The following is an 18,891-nucleotide window of genomic DNA, read 5'->3' as shown; positions in this document are numbered from 1 at the left end:
AAAAATCTATAACAAGACCAGAAGTTGAACAACAGCCATTTATCTGAGACATTTCTGCATCCATCTGGTTTGTTCAAAGTTACCAGAGCTGGTTTTCAGCTGGGTGCTGAAAAGATTTTGAAAAATATTCAAGCACTTTTTAGTCGAAATTATAATACATTATCTCTTAATTCTTCCAATTATAATGGTGGAAGGCAGCAGAGCACAGTGACACATGGCTTTAATCGCAGCACTTGGAAGACAGAGGCAGGAGGATTTCTGTGAGTTGAAGGCTAGCCTGTTCTACAGAGTTGAAAAGTTCTTGAGCTGTCGATTTGTTCATTCCAGGACTTTTAGTTAGGTCTGAGGAAAAGATTTCTCGTCTTTTTAAAAAGAGAAAAAAAGAAACCTACCTCTTTTAGATTCTTATAAAGAAATAATCCCGCTGGACCTGGTAATGAAGACCTGTAATCCTAGCTAGCTACTTGGAAGGCTGAAACTGGACGATCAAAGTTCCCCCTAACTTACATACTGAGCTCAAAGCCTGCCTGAACAACTCACCCTGCTAAAATAAAAGTGAAAACAGGGTCGGCTTGTAGCTCCCTGGTAGAACCCTGCCTGGCACGTGCAAGGAGCGAGACTCAGTCTGCAATAGCGACAAAACTTAAAAATGATCTTCACCGTTAGTGACACTAACAAAGCCGGGCGTAGTCTTCAGTGTGCTCCTTTTCTTTTCACTGGCCGCCAGCCTGTTACCAAGGGCCTGTCGTTGTCACTGTCTCCCTCTGCGGGTTACCAATAAAGTTGTTACAAAGTGACCTTGAGCGTCTTCCCCCGCCTTCTCCATCCGGGTGCTGCGGCGCGGATAAGAGCCGCACCGCGCTTGCGCGCCCAGCCCCACTGCTTCGACCTCTGCCGCCGCTGCCGCCGCCGCCGCCTCGGGAGGTAAGCGGAGGTAAACGGAGGGTGCGGGGCCGGGGCGGAGCGGGTCTCCGGGCCCTATCCACCTGGCTTGCACTTCCCGGGCACGCGGCCACGCCGACGGGCTGCGCGGGGTCCCTCGGGGCCGGGGTGGGAAGGACAGGCCCCTGGGGGACACTTGACCTTAAGCCTCTTTTCGCTCCGCAGAGAGGAAGCGGGAGAGGAGCCCACGTCGCCTGTCACCTATATCCACGCCGCGCCGCCAGGGAGAAAGATGTTCGCCTGCGCCAAGCTCGCCCGCACCCCTGCTCTGGTGCGTAGCCCGGGCCTCGGCCCAGCGTTCACGCCGAGGGACCGGCTCTCCTTCACCCTTGCCCCGATGTCCTCTTCCTCCCTCCCAACCCTGGGGCCCGCAGACAGTTCCCGGCCATGTGTCCCCCGAGGCCTAGCTGTCAGGCCTTCTGGGCGTAGGTCACTGCCTCCTTGCTCGTGGCGCTCGCCCCTCCCCCACCGCCCAGTCCCGGTGGAGTTGGGGTCGACGCGAAGGTCGGGGTGCTGGAAAGTTAGGAAGGGGCCGCTGAGGCCTAGTTGCCTCCTCAGCGTTTCCCATGCGTGTCTGTAGGTCAAACTCGGCCGCTGCAGAGGGAGGGACTTTGCTTCCTTGTGTGGGCGGAGAAAGGTGCTGGGGGAGCCCTGAAGCTTGCTTTTTGGAGGCTTTAAGAGAAGTCTGAATCTAGAGGATTTGTCCTAGAGAATCGGGTCCCGGTTCTGAAAGGATTTTCTGTGACCTTAGTGTTGTGGACACTCAAGGGCAGAGAAGCTGGACTGCCAGATGTCCTTCTAGTGAGAATATTGCACCGGTTGTTAGGCTGACATCGAACTGCTTAACTCTATATAGTAAATTTACAATAAGTGGGCATTTAGGAAGCCTTTGGAAATAGCGGGAGCTTCAGTAACTGCTGGACTATTTTAAATGTTCAGATTCATAGTGACACTCCTATGACCCCACATAAACTTATTGGAATTACAGCACTACAGTTACTGAAACTTCCACAGCACTCAGTCACGTTGTAACTAATTGTCCTTAGGATTTTTGCTTACAAATAGATTAGATAGAACATTCCATGGCTCATTAGCATGAAATTTTAGGTTGACTTTGTATATTCAGGATGACCAAAAGTCAAGCTAATTGCACAGACAATAAATCTCTGTTCTTCTGCTTTCTCTTTTAGAACTTATAGTTACACAAGAGGTCACTCAAGACTAATCTGTACTCTCAATACCTGAAATTCTTTCTTTCCTTCCATTAATAGATCCGAGCTGGATCCAGAGTTGCATATAGACCAATTTCTGCATCAGTGTTATCTCGACCAGAGAATAGGACTGGAGAGGTGAGTAACAGATTAGGAACCACTGCCCAGGAAGTCTTAGTGTTGAAGGGATGCATTAATAGGTGGCTCCAGGGTGGTTCTTTCCAGTGTTATTGAATAATATGTAGAAGGTGAGCCACTGAGAGGGACTTTGGTGGCCAGCACAACCTCCTAAATTAGCAAATAAATATTTTAGGCTGTATTTATATTTTTGAGTTATCCCTATTTAAGATTAAAATAGCCATGGTTATCCAAAAAAGCCTGCTCTGTTGAAAAGCATATTCACAATTCTGTTTTATACTTTTTAACAATCCAAAGAGGTATAGGAATTGTTAACTATCTTATATGAGATAAGAATTATATCAAGCTCTTGGTTTTCTTTTTCATTGTGCCATACAATTATTTATTAATCCCAAGCTGCAGTATAAAGAAGTTACTGTTCTGTCACTATAGGAGTTAGAATCGATGTGATTGCTGAATTGACCTTTGCCTTATTCCCTCTTCCCAGGGCTCTACAGTACTTAATGGGGCCCAGAATGGTATGTGTCAGCTGATCCGAAGGGAGTTTCAGACCAGTGTAATCAGCAGAGACATTGATACTGCTGCCAAATTCATTGGTGCAGGTGCTGCAACAGTAGGAGTTGCTGGTTCTGGTGCTGGTATTGGAACAGTCTTTGGCAGTCTTATCATTGGTTATGCCAGGTAATCACGTCTGTCCCAGAGTAAGGTGAAGGCACAGTGGGAAGCTATAAGTGGGACTAGGAAAGTGATGAAATAGTAGCCCCTTTGAAGTGTCTGTTGAATGTCTTTCTTTATATTGTGAGCTGTGTGTGCATTAGTCACTTAAAAGAGGACAGAGCGGGGGGGGGCCAGGGCGCACGCCTATAACTCCAACCAGTCAGGAGAGTCCAGAGGGTCACAGTGTCACCCCTCAAGATGGGTGTAAACTAAACATTTGTATTTGCATACAAAGATGTAGGAGATATCACCCCCATAGAACTTTGTGTTTGCAAAGATCCCCATACTAGTTATCTCTACCATTTACCGAATGTGTTGACATCAAAGTAACAGTCATCTGTGTTGTGTCTTTTAGGAACCCTTCACTGAAGCAGCAGCTGTTCTCATACGCTATCCTGGGGTTCGCCTTGTCTGAAGCTATGGGTCTCTTTTGTTTGATGGTTGCGTTCTTGATCTTGTTTGCCATGTAACAGAAATTACTGCCTGAAATGTTGGCATTCATAGTAATTACGGATGTAATTCTGTGTATCTTGCTGTGACTCCGAAGACTGTAGTACTGGTGTCATGGAAATATATGTTATTTCCAAAGTCATTTCATTAAAGATGAAAACTTTAATTTTTGCTGTGATTTGTACTTACATAAATGTGGATCATCGTGGATCAGATGATGCACTGAGGTAGATGGTTGTCTAGGTCAGAGGAAGGTACAGCAATCACCCTGGTTTTGAAAAGATGCTGTATATGATTTTTATGGAAATTCTCTTATGTAGTGTTGCACAGATTATAATTTATGGGGCTTTTGTTTCTTAATGTAAAGGAGAAATATTTTAGTCCTTTGAGCTTCTTTGGAACATTAATGAAAACCACATCAAAATAGTTTTGTGTTTTTAAAAGTTAACCATGAATTAGAACACATAAAAACATAATCTTTTAAACAGCAGTTGGAGTAAGGTAAGGTAAATTGGCTTCGTCTCGTAGTCCACGGGAACACTGCCACTGCCATTTGTAGTGGACGTTTTAGGAATGATGGCCAGGCAAGGGTTGGTCCCCAGTACTGCATGCTGCTGCTTGCTCAGACTCTTCCTGCTAAGAGGAAGATCGTGGGTGCTACCATAGAAAGACCAACCGTTCTCTCCCTGCAGATAAACTACCCTTAGCTCGACATCTAAGTTCCTGGTTTGGGGTAGAAGATAATGGAATGTGGGAGGGTGAGAAGGGGCAAACTAGAGTGAGACATACTTAGGAAAGCACTGACAAAGGGGTTTGGTTTGGTTTGGTTTGTTTGTTTTTTGGGTTTTTTTTTTTTTTTAAGTTTCAGGGGTTATTTTTGTTTGAAGATGAAGAGAATTAGTACAATAGGAAGGCTGGCTTACTTTCAAGCCCCTGCATAAGTTAATTACAGCTGAGAAGTAGACTGTGGGAGCACAGTGGGAAGCTTTCCCAAGCACAGCACCTAGATGCTTGTTTATGTCAGTCCCTGTTTCTTAGCCTAGAAAGAGAGGCCTGACCCCACTGGCACTTAGCAATCTGAGTTGTAAAAACAGGTTTCCCAGGCAGCTTGTGTATGTGCTTTTTATTTTTTTTTTTTTAAGGGTTCAAAAGAACAGGAACTGTGATTACTTTAATTATTCATCTGGTTTATCACAAAATTTCTGAAAAAAAATTTTCAACTCTAAAAGAAAGATGGCGGCACTGTAGCTAATACCAGCCATCCCAGGCATTTGGGAGGCTGAGGCAGGATTACCATAGGAACTGATACTTAGTAAACACTAAAAACCACTAGGTGAAAGACACAACAAAAAACCCCTAGTGTGTGATTTTATTTTTATAAAATGGGTAAGTTTGTAGAGACTAAGCCAATCAGAAGTTACTGGGAACTCAAGGAACATGGGACCATCAACATGATTAACTGTTGGTTGTGGAGTTTCATTTTGCATGGTTCACTGGTGCTTGAACAAGATTATAAATGTACGAAATCATGAAATTGTACGCTTCTTAAATGGTTAACATAGCAAACACGGATATCTTACAATTAAGTTCATGTACTATGTAACAAAATACACAGAAAAGTCATTACATTTTTTTTTAAATTCATAGGGAAAACTTAGATGAACTAATCTCTTCCAAGTTCATTTTAAATAAAATAAAACCAGTCTTGGGAAGACCTGGTGCTGTTTAGTGATCAAAGTGTGAAACACTGATGCTGGGAGTGAGCATCGGAGATGCTCTGGGAGAAGAGATGCTCTGCTGGGGAGGCTGAGTATTAAAACCCTGTGCCCTGGGTGCCCAGGCTTCAGTTTACTGAGCAGGTCTAGAAACTGATTTACAGCGACAGGCTCTTGAGAAATAGTTATTGTGTAGCATTTTGCTGTTTTTGTAAGATAAAGTCTTACTAAGTAAGCCAGTGCTTCTGCCTGGGGTCCCAAGCTCTGGGCTTACAGGTTTGTGCACCGTTCTTGGCTCTGTGGTATTGGAGAGAATACACATTCTAGACAAGGATGCCACAAAGCTACATCCTTAACCCTGCACTGCTTTTGTAACAAGTGCCACCTCCCTTCTGTTTATGAGCTTAGAAGCAGATACAGATGGGAAATACTTATGAATAACTTCATTTCTGAATGGTGCTAATAGAGATGTTACTTTCACACCAACCAAACATGAAGTATTCTGTTGAGAATACAAGGCTGATTTTAAAACTCCCAATGGGCAAGAGCACCTAGGAGCAATAGAGTGTCAGTTAACTCATTTATTCTGAATGTTCCTTGATGCAGTACAGACTTGTCATTTGATTTTGTGTTTCTTCACAAACAGGAATGTGTGTGAGGAGGTACTGCCGCTGAATTATACCATTGCCTTAAAATACGCTATTTTTAATATTTCGGTGATGAACCAATGGGAAACTTGTTGTGTAGCCATAAACTCCAGACATGTATTTGATTAAAATTAAAACAGTAGGTGAATTTCCTACTGTTACAAATAAGCATAAGGGTGAGATGTTTGGAAGGGGTCAGAATCATTTTCCAGAGATCACTTGGAAACACTACTTGTCTCCACCTTATGCTAAACCTTTAATAACACGAGGACTGCCCAGTAAATAGCTCAACTGAAGACTTAAACAGAAGAGCACAGACACTAGAAAGGTTACCAGGAGATAGTGTGACCTACAGGTAAGAGGCAGGCTGGCACCCATGCACAAACTAGCAGACTTGAGTTTGTATCGTGATTGCAGACAGCCATTCCAAACTTGGAGCTGTGTTTTAGAATTGTTAAAAGAGACCAAGGTGGAGTATGGGGAAGAGAGAGAGAGAGAGAGAGAGAGAGAGAGAGAGAGAGATGTAATGGCTAGAAGTCAGCAGTACCAGTGGTTACCATAGCAGATCTAGTGATAAATAGGATGTTGTGTGGTAAATTCCCTGGGGAGATGCTAGATAGGGGACTCATGACAGAACAAGTCAAACCAACAAGTGAATACCACCAAACTCTAACTTGAACCAATGAGTTTTATTGGGATTATTTACAAGAATATAGGTGAGGGGTCACAGTAGCAGAAATGTCTCAAAGGCAGCCTCATCACCAAAGCCCACCCCAGCACCCATGACAGCTCACAAATCTAGGAACCTGGAGCACACTGGGTTTTGAGCTGTTTACCTTCCTGCTTAAGAAACTTCCCTACAGGATGGAATGGTGCAAGTTCCCAAGGAAATTGTTAGACACAGAGGCCTTAGTCTAGGATGATGACCACAATAATTATAAAGAATCTTCAACGGAGCAGAGAGATGGCTTTGTGGACGAGAACACTTGTTACTGCTGCAGAGAACTGGGGTACTATTTTCATCCCCAATATGGAGGTTCACAAGCATCAGTAACTCCAGATCCAGGGAACTTGAGCTCTCTTCTGACACCAGGCACACATGTGGTGCACGTACACACACAAGCAAAAAAATTATACACATAAGATTAATTTTTTCTATTTTTAAAATAATTATTAAAAAGAATCTCTAAAAGTAATGTTGGGACCTGCCTTGATCTCTAGGGACAGTCAGGAAAGGCAAGGGTGTCTAGTCCCTATCTTCTGAGTACTACTTCTGAGGAGAGAGGCTTCACTTGTAAACTGTCAATACTCAGAACAAGCCTGCAAAATTAAGAAAAATCAACTTGTTTCCAAATTATTTGGCCATTGTTTGGCAGTACCTGGATCTGAGTTCATAACTCCCTTGGTTTCAGAATCCATGCTTGGGTTTTCAATCTGATTATGTTAGCCAAAGAGAAATTGATTTGGGGAAATAAAAAATTTTGATTTTTGTATAATTTTTAAATATGAGATAGAATCTTCCAAGCAGACTTGGTCCTGTATAGAGGGGACTGATGCAGTGTGCCTAAAAGCTGAGGATAAAATTTAGAGCACGGGGTCTGAGAAGTGGCTTGGTACAGAATGTCTGCCCAGCCAACAACTGGCTCACTTTCAGCTCTTGGGAGAACTGGCACAGTGACTGTTATAAATAAGGACACTAAGAAAACTCACTTGCATTTTGATGTCTTCATTGTCATGGCTAATTGAGATTTATCTACAGGGATCGGATTGTTAAGGTGGAGTAGAGAGAGTAGAATAAAGCACATCATTTGAGTGTTTATTGAATCTCATTTGCAATAATTGTAGGATTTAATTTCATGGCATCTTCCTTGGTGTCTTAGTTAAGGTTTTACTGCTGTGAACAGGTACCAGGACCAAGGCAAAGCTTATAAGGACAACATTTAATTGGGGCTGGCTTATAGGTTGAGAGGTCCATTACCATCAAGGCAGGAACATGGTAGCATCCAGGCAGGCAGGGTGCATGAGGAGCTGAGAGTTCTACATCTTCATCTGCTGACCTCTAAGACAAGACTGACTTACAGGCAGCTAGGGTGAGGGTCTTAAGCCCACACCCACAGTGACACACCTACTCCAAGGCCTCCTAATAGTGCTATTCCCTGGTCAAGCATACACAAACCATCACACTTGTATTTATTCAGCTGACTTCTCTTGACTACTTCCAAACAGCATTCAGTGTCTATCAAAATTCTCTGTGAAAGTTAGCTCATTATGACTTGAATGAGAAGCCAGTAGTGATCTGTCCAAAGAAAATGTGGAAAGAGATTTAATGTGTAAAACATATTATTTTACATACACAAAAACTGAGTACGAAGGGCTAAGCATTGTGGCAGACACTTAATTTCAGTACCCGGGAGGCAGGCAGGTAGATCTCTAGGAATTCCAGAGATTCCAACTTTGTCTAAAAAAAAAAAAAAAATACAGCTTTTAGTCAAATATTTTTTTTAATACATAAAGGGGTGGGAGAGTTAAAATTTCTAAGATTTTTATTACAGAGCTAATTCAATAATAACTGGGATGCCAACTAGTGAATACTTTTCCATACTTTAGATCAGTGGTTCTTAAATGTCAGTTGTGACCCCTTTGAACCACCCCTTCACAGGGCTCATAGATCAGATATCCTGAATATCAGATATTTATATTACAACTCAAAACAGTAGCAAATCACTGTTATGAAAGAACAATGAAAATAATTTTATGGTTGGGGTCATCATAACATGTATTAAACAGCTGTAGCATTAGGAAGGTTGAGAACCTTGGATTTAGATAGAGGTTATTTTGCAATTTTTTATTGCAAAATATTGAAAGCATCTTGTTTTCTGGGGGCAGTGAGGGGGGCAAGACTTAATGCTCTTTCAGAGGAGGCCTAAGTACAATTCCCAGTTCCCACATGAGGCTGCTCACAACTGCTTTTAACTCACCTTCAGAAGCTCCAACGCCTGCCCTCTTCTGGTCTCTATGGGTACTGTGCTTGGGTGCACACACACACACACACAGAGAGAGAGAGAGAGAGAGAGAGAGAGAGAGAGAGAGAGAGAGAGAGAGAGAGAGAGAGAGAATGTGTAGTACTGGCAGGCCTGGAACTTATTAGATACACCAGGCTGGCCTTGAACTCACAGAGATATGCTTGCCTCTGCCTCCCAAATGCTTAGATTAAAGGTATGTGCCATTACCCCTGGCATATTTTTTTAAGCAGCAGAACCTACTCCAGGTAGATAACTACAGAGGGTGGTAACAAATTTGTAACAAGCCTAATTACCCTAGTTTTGTGAACTGCAACAGTGTTGAGAATCATGCTAACTGCTATGGAGAGCAGAGAAGGTGATCACTGGCAAAAGAAATAACAAAAGGTCAGCAGTTAAAAGCACTGACTGTTCTTCTGGACCTGGGTTCAATTCCTAGCACTGACATGGCAGCTCAAAACTGTAACTCCAGTTCCATGGGGATGCAACACTCTCATGTAGACATATGTGCAGGTAAAACACTAATGCACAGTAAAGTAATTTTTTTTTTTTGGTTTTTTGGATTTGGTTTTTTCAAGACAGGGTTTCTCTGTATAGCCCTGGCTGTCCTGGAACTCACTCTGTAGACCAGGCTGGCCTCAAACTCAGAAATCTTCCTGCCTCTGCCTCCCAGAGTGCTGGGATTACAGGCAATAAATCTATTTTTAAAAGTCAAGGAAGCTGTGGACAGAAAATGAACATATACATCATTTAATTGAATGACCTTTAAAACTGAACAAGGAACAAAGAAAGACAATGAGGGAGAGAAACTATAACAGCTCAAAAGCTTCAATAACATTGAAGAACCAATTCTTCAAGAGCTACAAGCTGACCAAGAAATTTAGAGCTTAGATCCTTAAGAGATGACTTAGATATGATGAATTTGCAGTTCCTGGCTATGTAGATAGTTTAGTGGATGAAATGCTTCTGTTTACCCGAGGACCTTCTAATTTGGTTTCTATTGCTATGATAAAAACTATGACTAAAAGCAACTAGAAGAGGAAAGGGTTTATTCATCTTACAGCCGTGGTCTATCATAAATACACTGGGTATGTTAACCACACTTCAGGATAGGCCCCATGCCCATCCAGGCCCCAATGCTAACTCGATGGTTATCTATTTGTCTCATACTGCTATCTTTGGGCATTTTTAAATTTTATTGGTTTTTAAATTGTGTATTTGGGTTTCCACTTTTGTGTGGACTTTTGGGTGGGGGTATGTTTCTTGTTTTGCTTGTTTTTTTTAAAGAAAGAAACAAAAGATGTTGAGTGGGTGAGAACGTGGAGAGGAATCTGGGCAAGGACCTGGATGTGGAGTAACAGAGAAAAACACCTGACACCAACCTCTGTCCTACATACACACACACACACACACACACACACACACACACACACACTGAAAGGCAGGCATATAATCACCACAGAGATACTCAGAAAAGTACCCCCAAAATTTGTAGTGCTAAATTCGACTAAAAATCCATGTCATTGACACGTTCAACTTCAAGTAGCACTATATCGCAGTACTGCAATTCTCTCATGCCATGACTCAGACTTCAGAGTTTTCAACGCTGTCAATTCACTCACTGGAGATACTTTTCTCCCTGACTGGAATGTATTCCCAGCCCAGTGATGCCTAAAGTGTGGTCTGGTCTGATGACCTTGGGCTCAAAGGCCTTGCAGAAGATCGCGAGCTCTGTCCCTTTTCACCTACCCCGTAAGACCACGCTTTCATTATATACCTCAAAATATGTCACAACTGACACCATAGAAGCAGATGTAAGAATCCTGCTGCCTCTAATTAAGCATGACACAATAATTTCCAAACATGAAAATGTGCCAGGTGTGGTGGCCCACAAGTAGAAGCAGGAAGGACTCTGTGAGCTTTGAATCCATAGTGAAACATAGGGGGCTTCAAAACTTTTATTTATGTTGTATATTATTAGGTGTTCAAAGACATCAAACCAAAAACTTAGAGAACCACTGATTTAATATCAATGAGGAACATATTCTAATATTTCACTTTCAACTCTGTAGCCATTTCATTTACACTTAGATCTCTACAGAGAGGTGCACTCGGTTGACTGGGTCTCTTAGATGTTGTTCAACTCCGTTTTATAAATTTTGTAACCCTTTCTCTCTAGGTCACATTCTTTCAACTATTAATCTGTTTATACTTCCTAACTGCCGCCTGGCAGGAATTGATATTTTTTTCCACCTGAATGTCATAAATAAATGCTATCTCCTCTGAGATATCAAGTATCCTAGACTCTTTTTCCCTCCAGGGAGTTTCAATACTGAAAACAACAGTTGACCTAAGATCAAGAGAGGCCCATGAAGCAAAGACTCTTGGTTGTTCTTGCTAGCATGAGCCAGCACTCTGTCGATGTTGGCAGAGACTCCCAGGGGAACCTGTGGGCCTTGGCCACAGCCCATTTTCAGCAGTGGCGTTCATTAGTGCTCTCCAGCCGGAGTGATTCCATTTTTCACATTTCAGTCCCGAGAACTGCATCCTTAAACAGCTACATAAGATTGGCTGGGTCTCTTGGCTTCTGGACAACTCAATATTATTCCCTCAAGTCTTGTATTTAGCAGAGAATTGGCAAATTTTCCCCATCTCTCAAGAGATACCTAAAATACCTGCTACTCTCAAGCTTTCCGAAATTGTATAAAAATAGCGAGTGAGTTTGTTACATTGCATGCTATCATATCTCTATTTGCACCATAGTACTTAAACTTTATTTAAGTTATTTTATTGGAAAAAAGAATCTTACTTAAATTGACCCTTGTAGTGTACACCTTTAATCCCAGCACTTGGGAGGAAGAGGCAGGCAGATCTCTAGGTCTGAGGTTAGTCTAGCATAGATAATGAGTTCCAGAACAACCAGAGCTATATAGAGAGAGTGTCTTAGTTAGGGCTCCTATGGCTGTGAAGAGACACCATGACCATAGCAACACTTATAAAGGACACATTTAATTGGGGTTGGCTTACAGTCTAGTCTATTGTCATCATGGCAGGAAACATGATGGTATGCAGGTAGAAATGCACTGGAAGGGTAGCTAAGAGTTCTGCATCTGGATTGGCAGGCAGTAGGGAAAGAGAATGGCACTGGGTCTGGCTTGAGCATCTGAAACCTGATAGCCCATCCCTTGGAGACACACTTCTTCCAACAAGACCACACCTGCCAATAATGCCACTCCCTAGGAACCCATGGAGGCCATTTTCATTCAAACCACTACAGAGACCTTGTCTCAAAAAAAAAAAAAACAAAACAAAACAAAATGAAACAAAACATAAAATCATAACTTATGCAGTATGCTTCCATACAAGAGTCTTATTAGGCAGTTACTGGGCTGCGTGTCTGCCTTGCTGCTGGAGTACCTGGAGCCACCAGCACACCAAGTAGGGGAGACAGAGCACAGTCCATAATGGGGATCTTCAGTCTATGTTTTCCTGGTAGGTAACAGCAGAGTCTGGGACGACTGCTGTGTGCCCAGGAGCTGCTGGTTATTTCTCTAGGAATTGTCGTCTCAGCCAGGACATTCTTGAGAAGCACTGATGCTTTACAAGTAAAGCACCTGGAGTTGGGAAAGGGGGTTCCCGGTCCATATGCCTCCCCTCAGGACACCGACATGCTAGGCAGGAAGGAGAAGGTGGCACCTGGGATGGGGCCAGAACCAGGTTTGCTTCTGAGTGGGTGCCAAGAGTGCAGAGAGGTTGGAAGAGAGAAGGATTCCTTATCTGGAATCCTTGAGGAAGAGACAATCCTTGCTTGTCCAAACCTTTACTTCATAATGGATGTAATGCATACACCTCACTCAGGGTGAACCAAAGAATAAATACCTTTTGTGGGAAAGAATGGCCGAAAAGGGAAGCTCATTGGCAGACTGCTCATGGCCTATCTAGATACCTCATTATGATGAAGAACTCCATTACTCCAGGTTTGTATGCTATTTGACTGTTGCTATGGTACTCAGTAGGGTGCCACGTTTCAGGGCAGACAGAGTTAGGCAGGGGGTTGGCCCCACTCCGACCATCCTCATTTCTGAGATTTACAGGCTTTGAGCTCACTCAACCCTATCAGTTCTTCGGACCAGTGGCATGGTCCAATTGGAACGTAGCCTCAGCCAGGAGCAGTGCCTAGAATGTTCATTCTGGAGAAGCACTGATGCTTTACATGTAGAGAGCTAGAGTATTTGATTGACAGTTGACTCTACAGATTGTGTCCAAGGTAAGAAGGCCCCTGGAATGAAGACAGTATTAGTCTAAGAATCTAGGTGGGACAGTAGGGACAGAGAGGCCTCCCTCAGTTTCTGGCATAAGGACTCCATGGCTTTGGTATTATGTAGGCCTTAGGTTAAGAGACAGACTTGTGGGAAACTATGAAGGACAGGAAATGGAATTGTTTTCTCAAACAGCTACATAAGGTTGGCTAGGTCTCTTAATTGCTGGAAAATTCGTTCTTGTTCTTCAGTATTTAAACTTCCCAGAGGCAAACTACCTAAGTATCTCAAAGGAAATACATTATGTCATTCAGGAGAGAAAAGTATACATTTTTGCCCAAAATCAGAGCCAAATTTCCTATGCTAGAAATAGTCCCATCTACTTTTATTGCTAACTTGAGGGGATAGACTATGACAATCTCTCCATCTATCAGGTCGAATGGGAGACAAGAGGAGACACTAGCTATCAAGGATAAAAACAGAGCTCTGAAGGTCCATTTTCTTCTCTCACAAGCTAACTGGTGTGATTTAAAGACAAAGCATGGGCTTTTGATTTCCCCCACAATGTCACCCAGCAGTAGCTACCATTCTTTTAAGGAACCAAGGATTTGGTTTCACTTGGACAACTCGGTACTTATAACATTCTGAATAGAAGCCTCCACGGTGAAGACAGATGATAAGAGGTAATTAAAACATAAACATTTCAGCAATGTGCAGAAACCTCTGGCCATCCTCAGAGGACAAGAAAGGCCACCTGCTGTGATGTGGAAGAGACTGGGATGCCTGAGGCCGGGCTGTCTTTGTGTCACCTTAGAGACTGGCCTAGTGGACATGCCTCCATACCTTTCACATCACATCACCCACATTCCACTTGACCCAGCTGGCAAAGTCCAAGCTAATCCACTCTAGTAGGATGGATGTTGATACCATGAGGATGTGGAAGCTTTCTCCATGAGTTTGAAGTTAGTTGATTAAGAGAGACACAGGAACTACTGGAATATTCTGTGTTTTGCTTAGCTAGATGGACAAAAGGTGTCTCATCAGTTAAATACCCCTCCCATATATGCATATGTGTGTCCATACACTTTTCAGCAGACTTTTAAATGAGCAATAACAGACTAATGGATTAAAATAGCCCTACCCCAAGGCTGAAATAGCACATTCCATGACAGCTGTTAAGTTTGAAAGCATTAGTAGCTGATTCTTGTAGCATTTAGTAAAAAGAGCACTTTTATGATAGATATGAGTTTCCCCCAAACAACCTCCTCTTGTACCTTAAGGATATTACTTTTGCTCAATAGATATGCTCCCTTTTTGTCTTAAAAAAAAAAATCATCGGGCTGGAGAGATAGCTCAGCGGTAAGAGCACTGACAGCTAGCTCTTCCAGAGGTCTTGAGTTCAATTCCCAGCAACCGCATGGTGGTTCACAACCATCTGAAATGGGATCCGATGCCCCCTTCTGGTGTGTCTAAAGACAGCTACTGTGTAGTCATATAAATAAAATAAAATTTTAAAATTCTTTTAGAAAAAATGAAACATTGTCACCTGGTGGTGGCACATGCCTTTAATCCCAGGAATCAGGAGGCAGAGGGAGCTGGATCTCTGTGAATTGGAGGCCACCCTGGACTACAGATTGAGTCCAGGACAGCTAGGCCTACACAGTGAAACTCTATTTCTAAAATCCAAGACTAAAAGATGTGGGGGCGAGGTGGAGAGATACCCTGCAGTTAAGAGTACTAGCTACTCATTCTCAGCACCCACATGGCAGCTCACAACTGTCTGCAACTCCAGTTCCAGGGGATCTGACACCCTCACACAGACATATATTCAGGTTAAATACCACTGTACATAAAATACATTTTAAAAAGCCACTGTTGATTAATAAATATATTTTGCATGTAGGGACAAATATAAATTGATATTGCAACCCTCATCAGAGAAAATGTTCCTAAGGCATTTACACAAAAGGACACAGACATTTCAGACAGCCCTATATATTAAGGCACCAAATAAGAAAATGTAAAACAAACAAACAAAAAAACCAAAAAAACAAAAAACACATGGAATAAAATGAAATACAGGTTTCCAGACTCTGATAGTATCTCACTTCAAATTCCTTTTAATACTTTTATTTTTATTTACGTGTATGTGCACACGCATGTGCATGCCCCCCCCCCGTGTATGTGTGTGTGTGTGTATGTGTGTGTGTACAGACTCTCTCTCAAAGACCAGAAAAGAGTGTCAGAGGCCTTGGAGCTGAAGTTACCACGGTCGTTTTGATCCACCTGACAAGCTGTGATCTGGTCTTCACGATACAGCAGCCATGGCTTTTACCCATAGGCCCATTTCCCTCTAGCCTTTATACCAAGTTCTTAAAGGAGACTGACTCTCCTTAGAGATGAGGTGGATAATGTATGCAACAACAACAACAGAAAAACGTGAAAATAAGGGCCCTACAGGAAGTTCCCTGCATTTGTAACCAAAGATGGTCAAGAATTTTACTACAGAGGGGAATCCGAGAGGGAAAAAGGGAAGCATGACTTTTCATTAGGCGGGAAACAGTGGGAGCTGCTGGTGCAGGGGATCAGAGCTGGAGGTAGTAAGCATCCGCATCTAGCTGGTTTCTGTTTGTAGAAAAGCTAGGGTAAGCCGGGTGTGGTGGCGCACGCCTGTAATCCCAGCACTTGGGAGGCAGAGGCAGGCAGATTTCTGAGTTCGAGGCCAGCCTGGTCTACAGAGTGAGGTCCAAGACAACCAGGACTACACAGAGAAACCCTGTCTCGAAAAACCAAAAAAAAAAAAAAAAAAAAAAAAAAAAAGAAAAGAAAAAGAAGAAGAAAAAGAAAAGCTAGGGTAGTTACAGCTCAGAGGTAAAGGAAGCACCTTCGTGTACCGCTGGCCTGCCACACACCCAAGCAGAGCACTGTTTGCACTGGATCAGTTTTACACTTACATCTCCTTTGTTTTTTTTTTTTTTTCTCACTTTAGGCGTCTTAAAAAGTTGGCTAATACTGAAAGTTCAAAACAAAGAAAATATCACATTCCTTGCTTATATCAAAGAATTCTGAAAATATTTTCCTTAGAATAACATGTTCCTTTAGTACAAATTAGGTCTCAAACGCAGAAGGAATAGCTAACTGAGGTGCCTATTTAACTTATCAAAGTGGCCCTAGCTGCTAGTTTCTTTCAGTGGCCCTCAGTCCCTGCCTGCTAAAGGCTTTGGCTGGATTATCTCGGGAAGGGCAGCCCTGCCCCACAGGATAGGAGAGCTGGGTTTGAGATCTAACAGTACCCGGTGTAGAAAATGAATTACTTGATAGCAGAAAATTTAATGCCAAAGCTACTGGCACTAGAGAAGAAAATAAATCAGTCTGGAGACAAGAATTTCAATTTTCACCCAGGTGGTGGTGGTGGTAGTGATGGTGGTGGTGGTGGTGGTGGTGGTGGTGGTGGTGGTAGTGGTGGTGGTGGTAGTGGTGGTGGTAGTGGTGGTGGTGGTAGTGGTGGTGGTAGTGGTGGTGGTGGTGGTGGTGGTGGTGGTGGTGGTAGTGGTGGTGATAGTGCACACCTATGAAAGCGGTGGAAAAGCAATGTAAAACTCAATTCTAATAGACTTAAAGTTCTTTTGAAATGCTTTAACATTTTTAGTTTTGAGGTATCCCCCCCCTCGTTAGATATTGTTCGAGGGAGGGAGGAAAGCAGCATTTTAGTGAAAGTCTTCTGGACCTAGTAATTTATGATCTGGCAGTCCTATATTTTTGTCTGTCATCCTTTCAGTCACTAATCTGAGCAGCTGACACCTTGCTGATATAATTAGTGTTTAGATATGCTGACATTACTGCCGGGTTACTAATATTACAGGATGGGACTTTCATTCTAACTTCAGGACCAACACTGTTAATAATCTGGTGTCTTTTAGATTTCTCAAGCAATTAAACTAAGTTTTGAAGGAAGATTGAGTTGGCTCACATACATGTATACAGGCCAGGAACCTATTAGAAGGTCCAGTGACATTACAATTTCACTTTCATGCTAGGCATCATAATTAGCCTGCAGGATCATGCATGATACTAAAACACAGCTTGCTTTTTAAAAATTAGTGCAAGATTTCACAGACGCCTCAATCACATTTTGCAACTTGTACGTATTTATTGGACAACCAACATCCTTAAAATAAGCACCAAAATCTTCACTAGGAATAAGTATGTTTAGGAGTGTACCTGAACCAGCTATAGATTGTAAAGAACTCTCTCTCTGGTTCTCATTACACTAATCCGTCGCTCTTCTTCTTGCCTCCAGTTTTAAGGACATTACTTTGTGAGTATGAGTGTTTGCCTATAAACGCATGTGCACCACATGCCAATGAAGCCTGGTAGAGGTTGTCTGATCCCCCTCTTTGTGACCAGCCTTGTGGTGATAGAAAACTAAACCTGGGTCTTCTGCAAGAGCAGCAAGTGCTCCTAACCACTGAGCCATCTCTCCAGATCCTTCCTCTGCCCCGCCCCACCCCACCCCCTAGGTTTTTTGAAACCTACTTCCTACATTAACAGGCATTTCTTTGGCACTACAATTTACAAAGCAAAAGGGAAATATTGTAGGAAGAATGCCACTTCTCTTCTGGGTTCTCATTGGCGTCCTTTAGTCCTCTTTAAAACATTAATACCGATTTCGTAAGCTTTAAAAGAATTAAATGATCCTATTGAAATTAATACTTTTAATTAATTTATTTTTATGTGCATTGGTGTTTTGTCAGGTCCCCTGGAAGTGGAGTTACAGACCGGTCTGGTCTGCTTGTGGGTGCTGAGAATTAAACCCAAGTCCTCTGCAAGAGCGTCCAGTGCTCTTAACTGCTGAGACATCTCTCTAGTCCCTGAAATTAGTATTCTTATATGTAACTAAGAAAAGGAAATTTGATAAAAAAAAAAAAAAACCCATAATTCCAAGAATTTTTCACTAGGAAGAAGATCGTTGTTTTGTTTTAAAATATGGTGACATGGAGGGTGGAAGACGGTGTGTTTCCTTTTGATCACTGCCTTTGAACAGACTCGTATGCACTGTAATATACTATGTACTTGACGCAGGGTCGTGGGGGAAGATCAGTTCCAGTTCTGGCTTAGTGAAATCCGAACAAAGACCTCTCTGAGAAAAGGTTTCTTTTTTCTACAGAGGGGCTGACTTATTTTGCTTCAGTCTGCACTGCACAGGCAAATCCTGACTCTCCAAAACCTTAAGCGAAGCTCCCCAGCTCTAGCTTCGGAGTACCCGGAGGGTGGTCTAGAAACGTGTCTGCCTTCGTATATCCCTAGCGAGGCCGGAAACCAATATGACGGAGACAGATACCCGGAGCCAGGGCAGGGTTCCTTTAGGTTCCCCCGACCTCACCTTTCTTCTCTCACACCGCCCACGCCCTCCTGCTAGCTCCACCGCCACCTGCGCTCTCGCACCCCAGATCCGGTGCCGCCTCTCGTGCCCGCCTCCCGATGGCTGCCAATCACAGCTTTCTGCAGTTCCCTGGTTACCGAAACAACGGTCCTTGGGTGCTGTGGCCACGCCTCTTTGGAACTGCTTCCCGCCTTTCATTCTCTTCGCCCAATCACTAGAGTCCGAGTGTTCTTTGGTTCCCCCCTCCCCGCCCCCGCCCTCCTGAAGACCCGCCCTTTTTCTGATGTTCGACCGAATCATCTGACCTGCAGGAGCTCCCTCTGTGGAAAGCAGGAAGGGGCGTGTGCGTGAAGGGGAGGGGCGCGAGAAGAAAGCGGCGGGGATGATGGGAGTGGGGCGGGGAGAAGGC

The 18,891-nt window shown here is 43.1% G+C and overlaps 1 protein-coding gene across 2 annotated transcripts; it reads left to right on the top strand.

Moving 5' to 3' along the window:
• Positions 1–807: 807 nt before the first annotated feature.
• On the top strand, positions 808–3,624 carry Atp5mc3 (ATP synthase membrane subunit c locus 3). Of its 2 annotated transcripts, none has more exons than XM_052182722.1 (5): positions 808–924; positions 1,108–1,213; positions 2,214–2,291; positions 2,779–2,972; positions 3,364–3,624. In XM_052182722.1, exons 2-5 carry the CDS (start codon positions 1,175–1,177, stop codon positions 3,476–3,478), a joined length of 426 nt encoding a protein of 141 aa, XP_052038682.1. In that variant the 5' UTR covers positions 808–924; positions 1,108–1,174; the 3' UTR covers positions 3,479–3,624. The 2 variants fall into 2 exon arrangements, with proteins under 2 accessions (XP_052038682.1, XP_052038683.1); XM_052182723.1 differs by having other exon boundaries at positions 842–934.
• The last annotated feature ends 15,267 nt before the right edge of the window (positions 3,625–18,891 follow it).

The sequence above is a fragment of the Apodemus sylvaticus genome, chromosome 5 (assembly GCF_947179515.1).
Source record: "Apodemus sylvaticus chromosome 5, mApoSyl1.1, whole genome shotgun sequence".
Taxonomy (NCBI): Eukaryota; Metazoa; Chordata; class Mammalia; order Rodentia; family Muridae; genus Apodemus; species Apodemus sylvaticus.
This window is presented reverse-complemented; position numbering and strand designations above follow the sequence as displayed.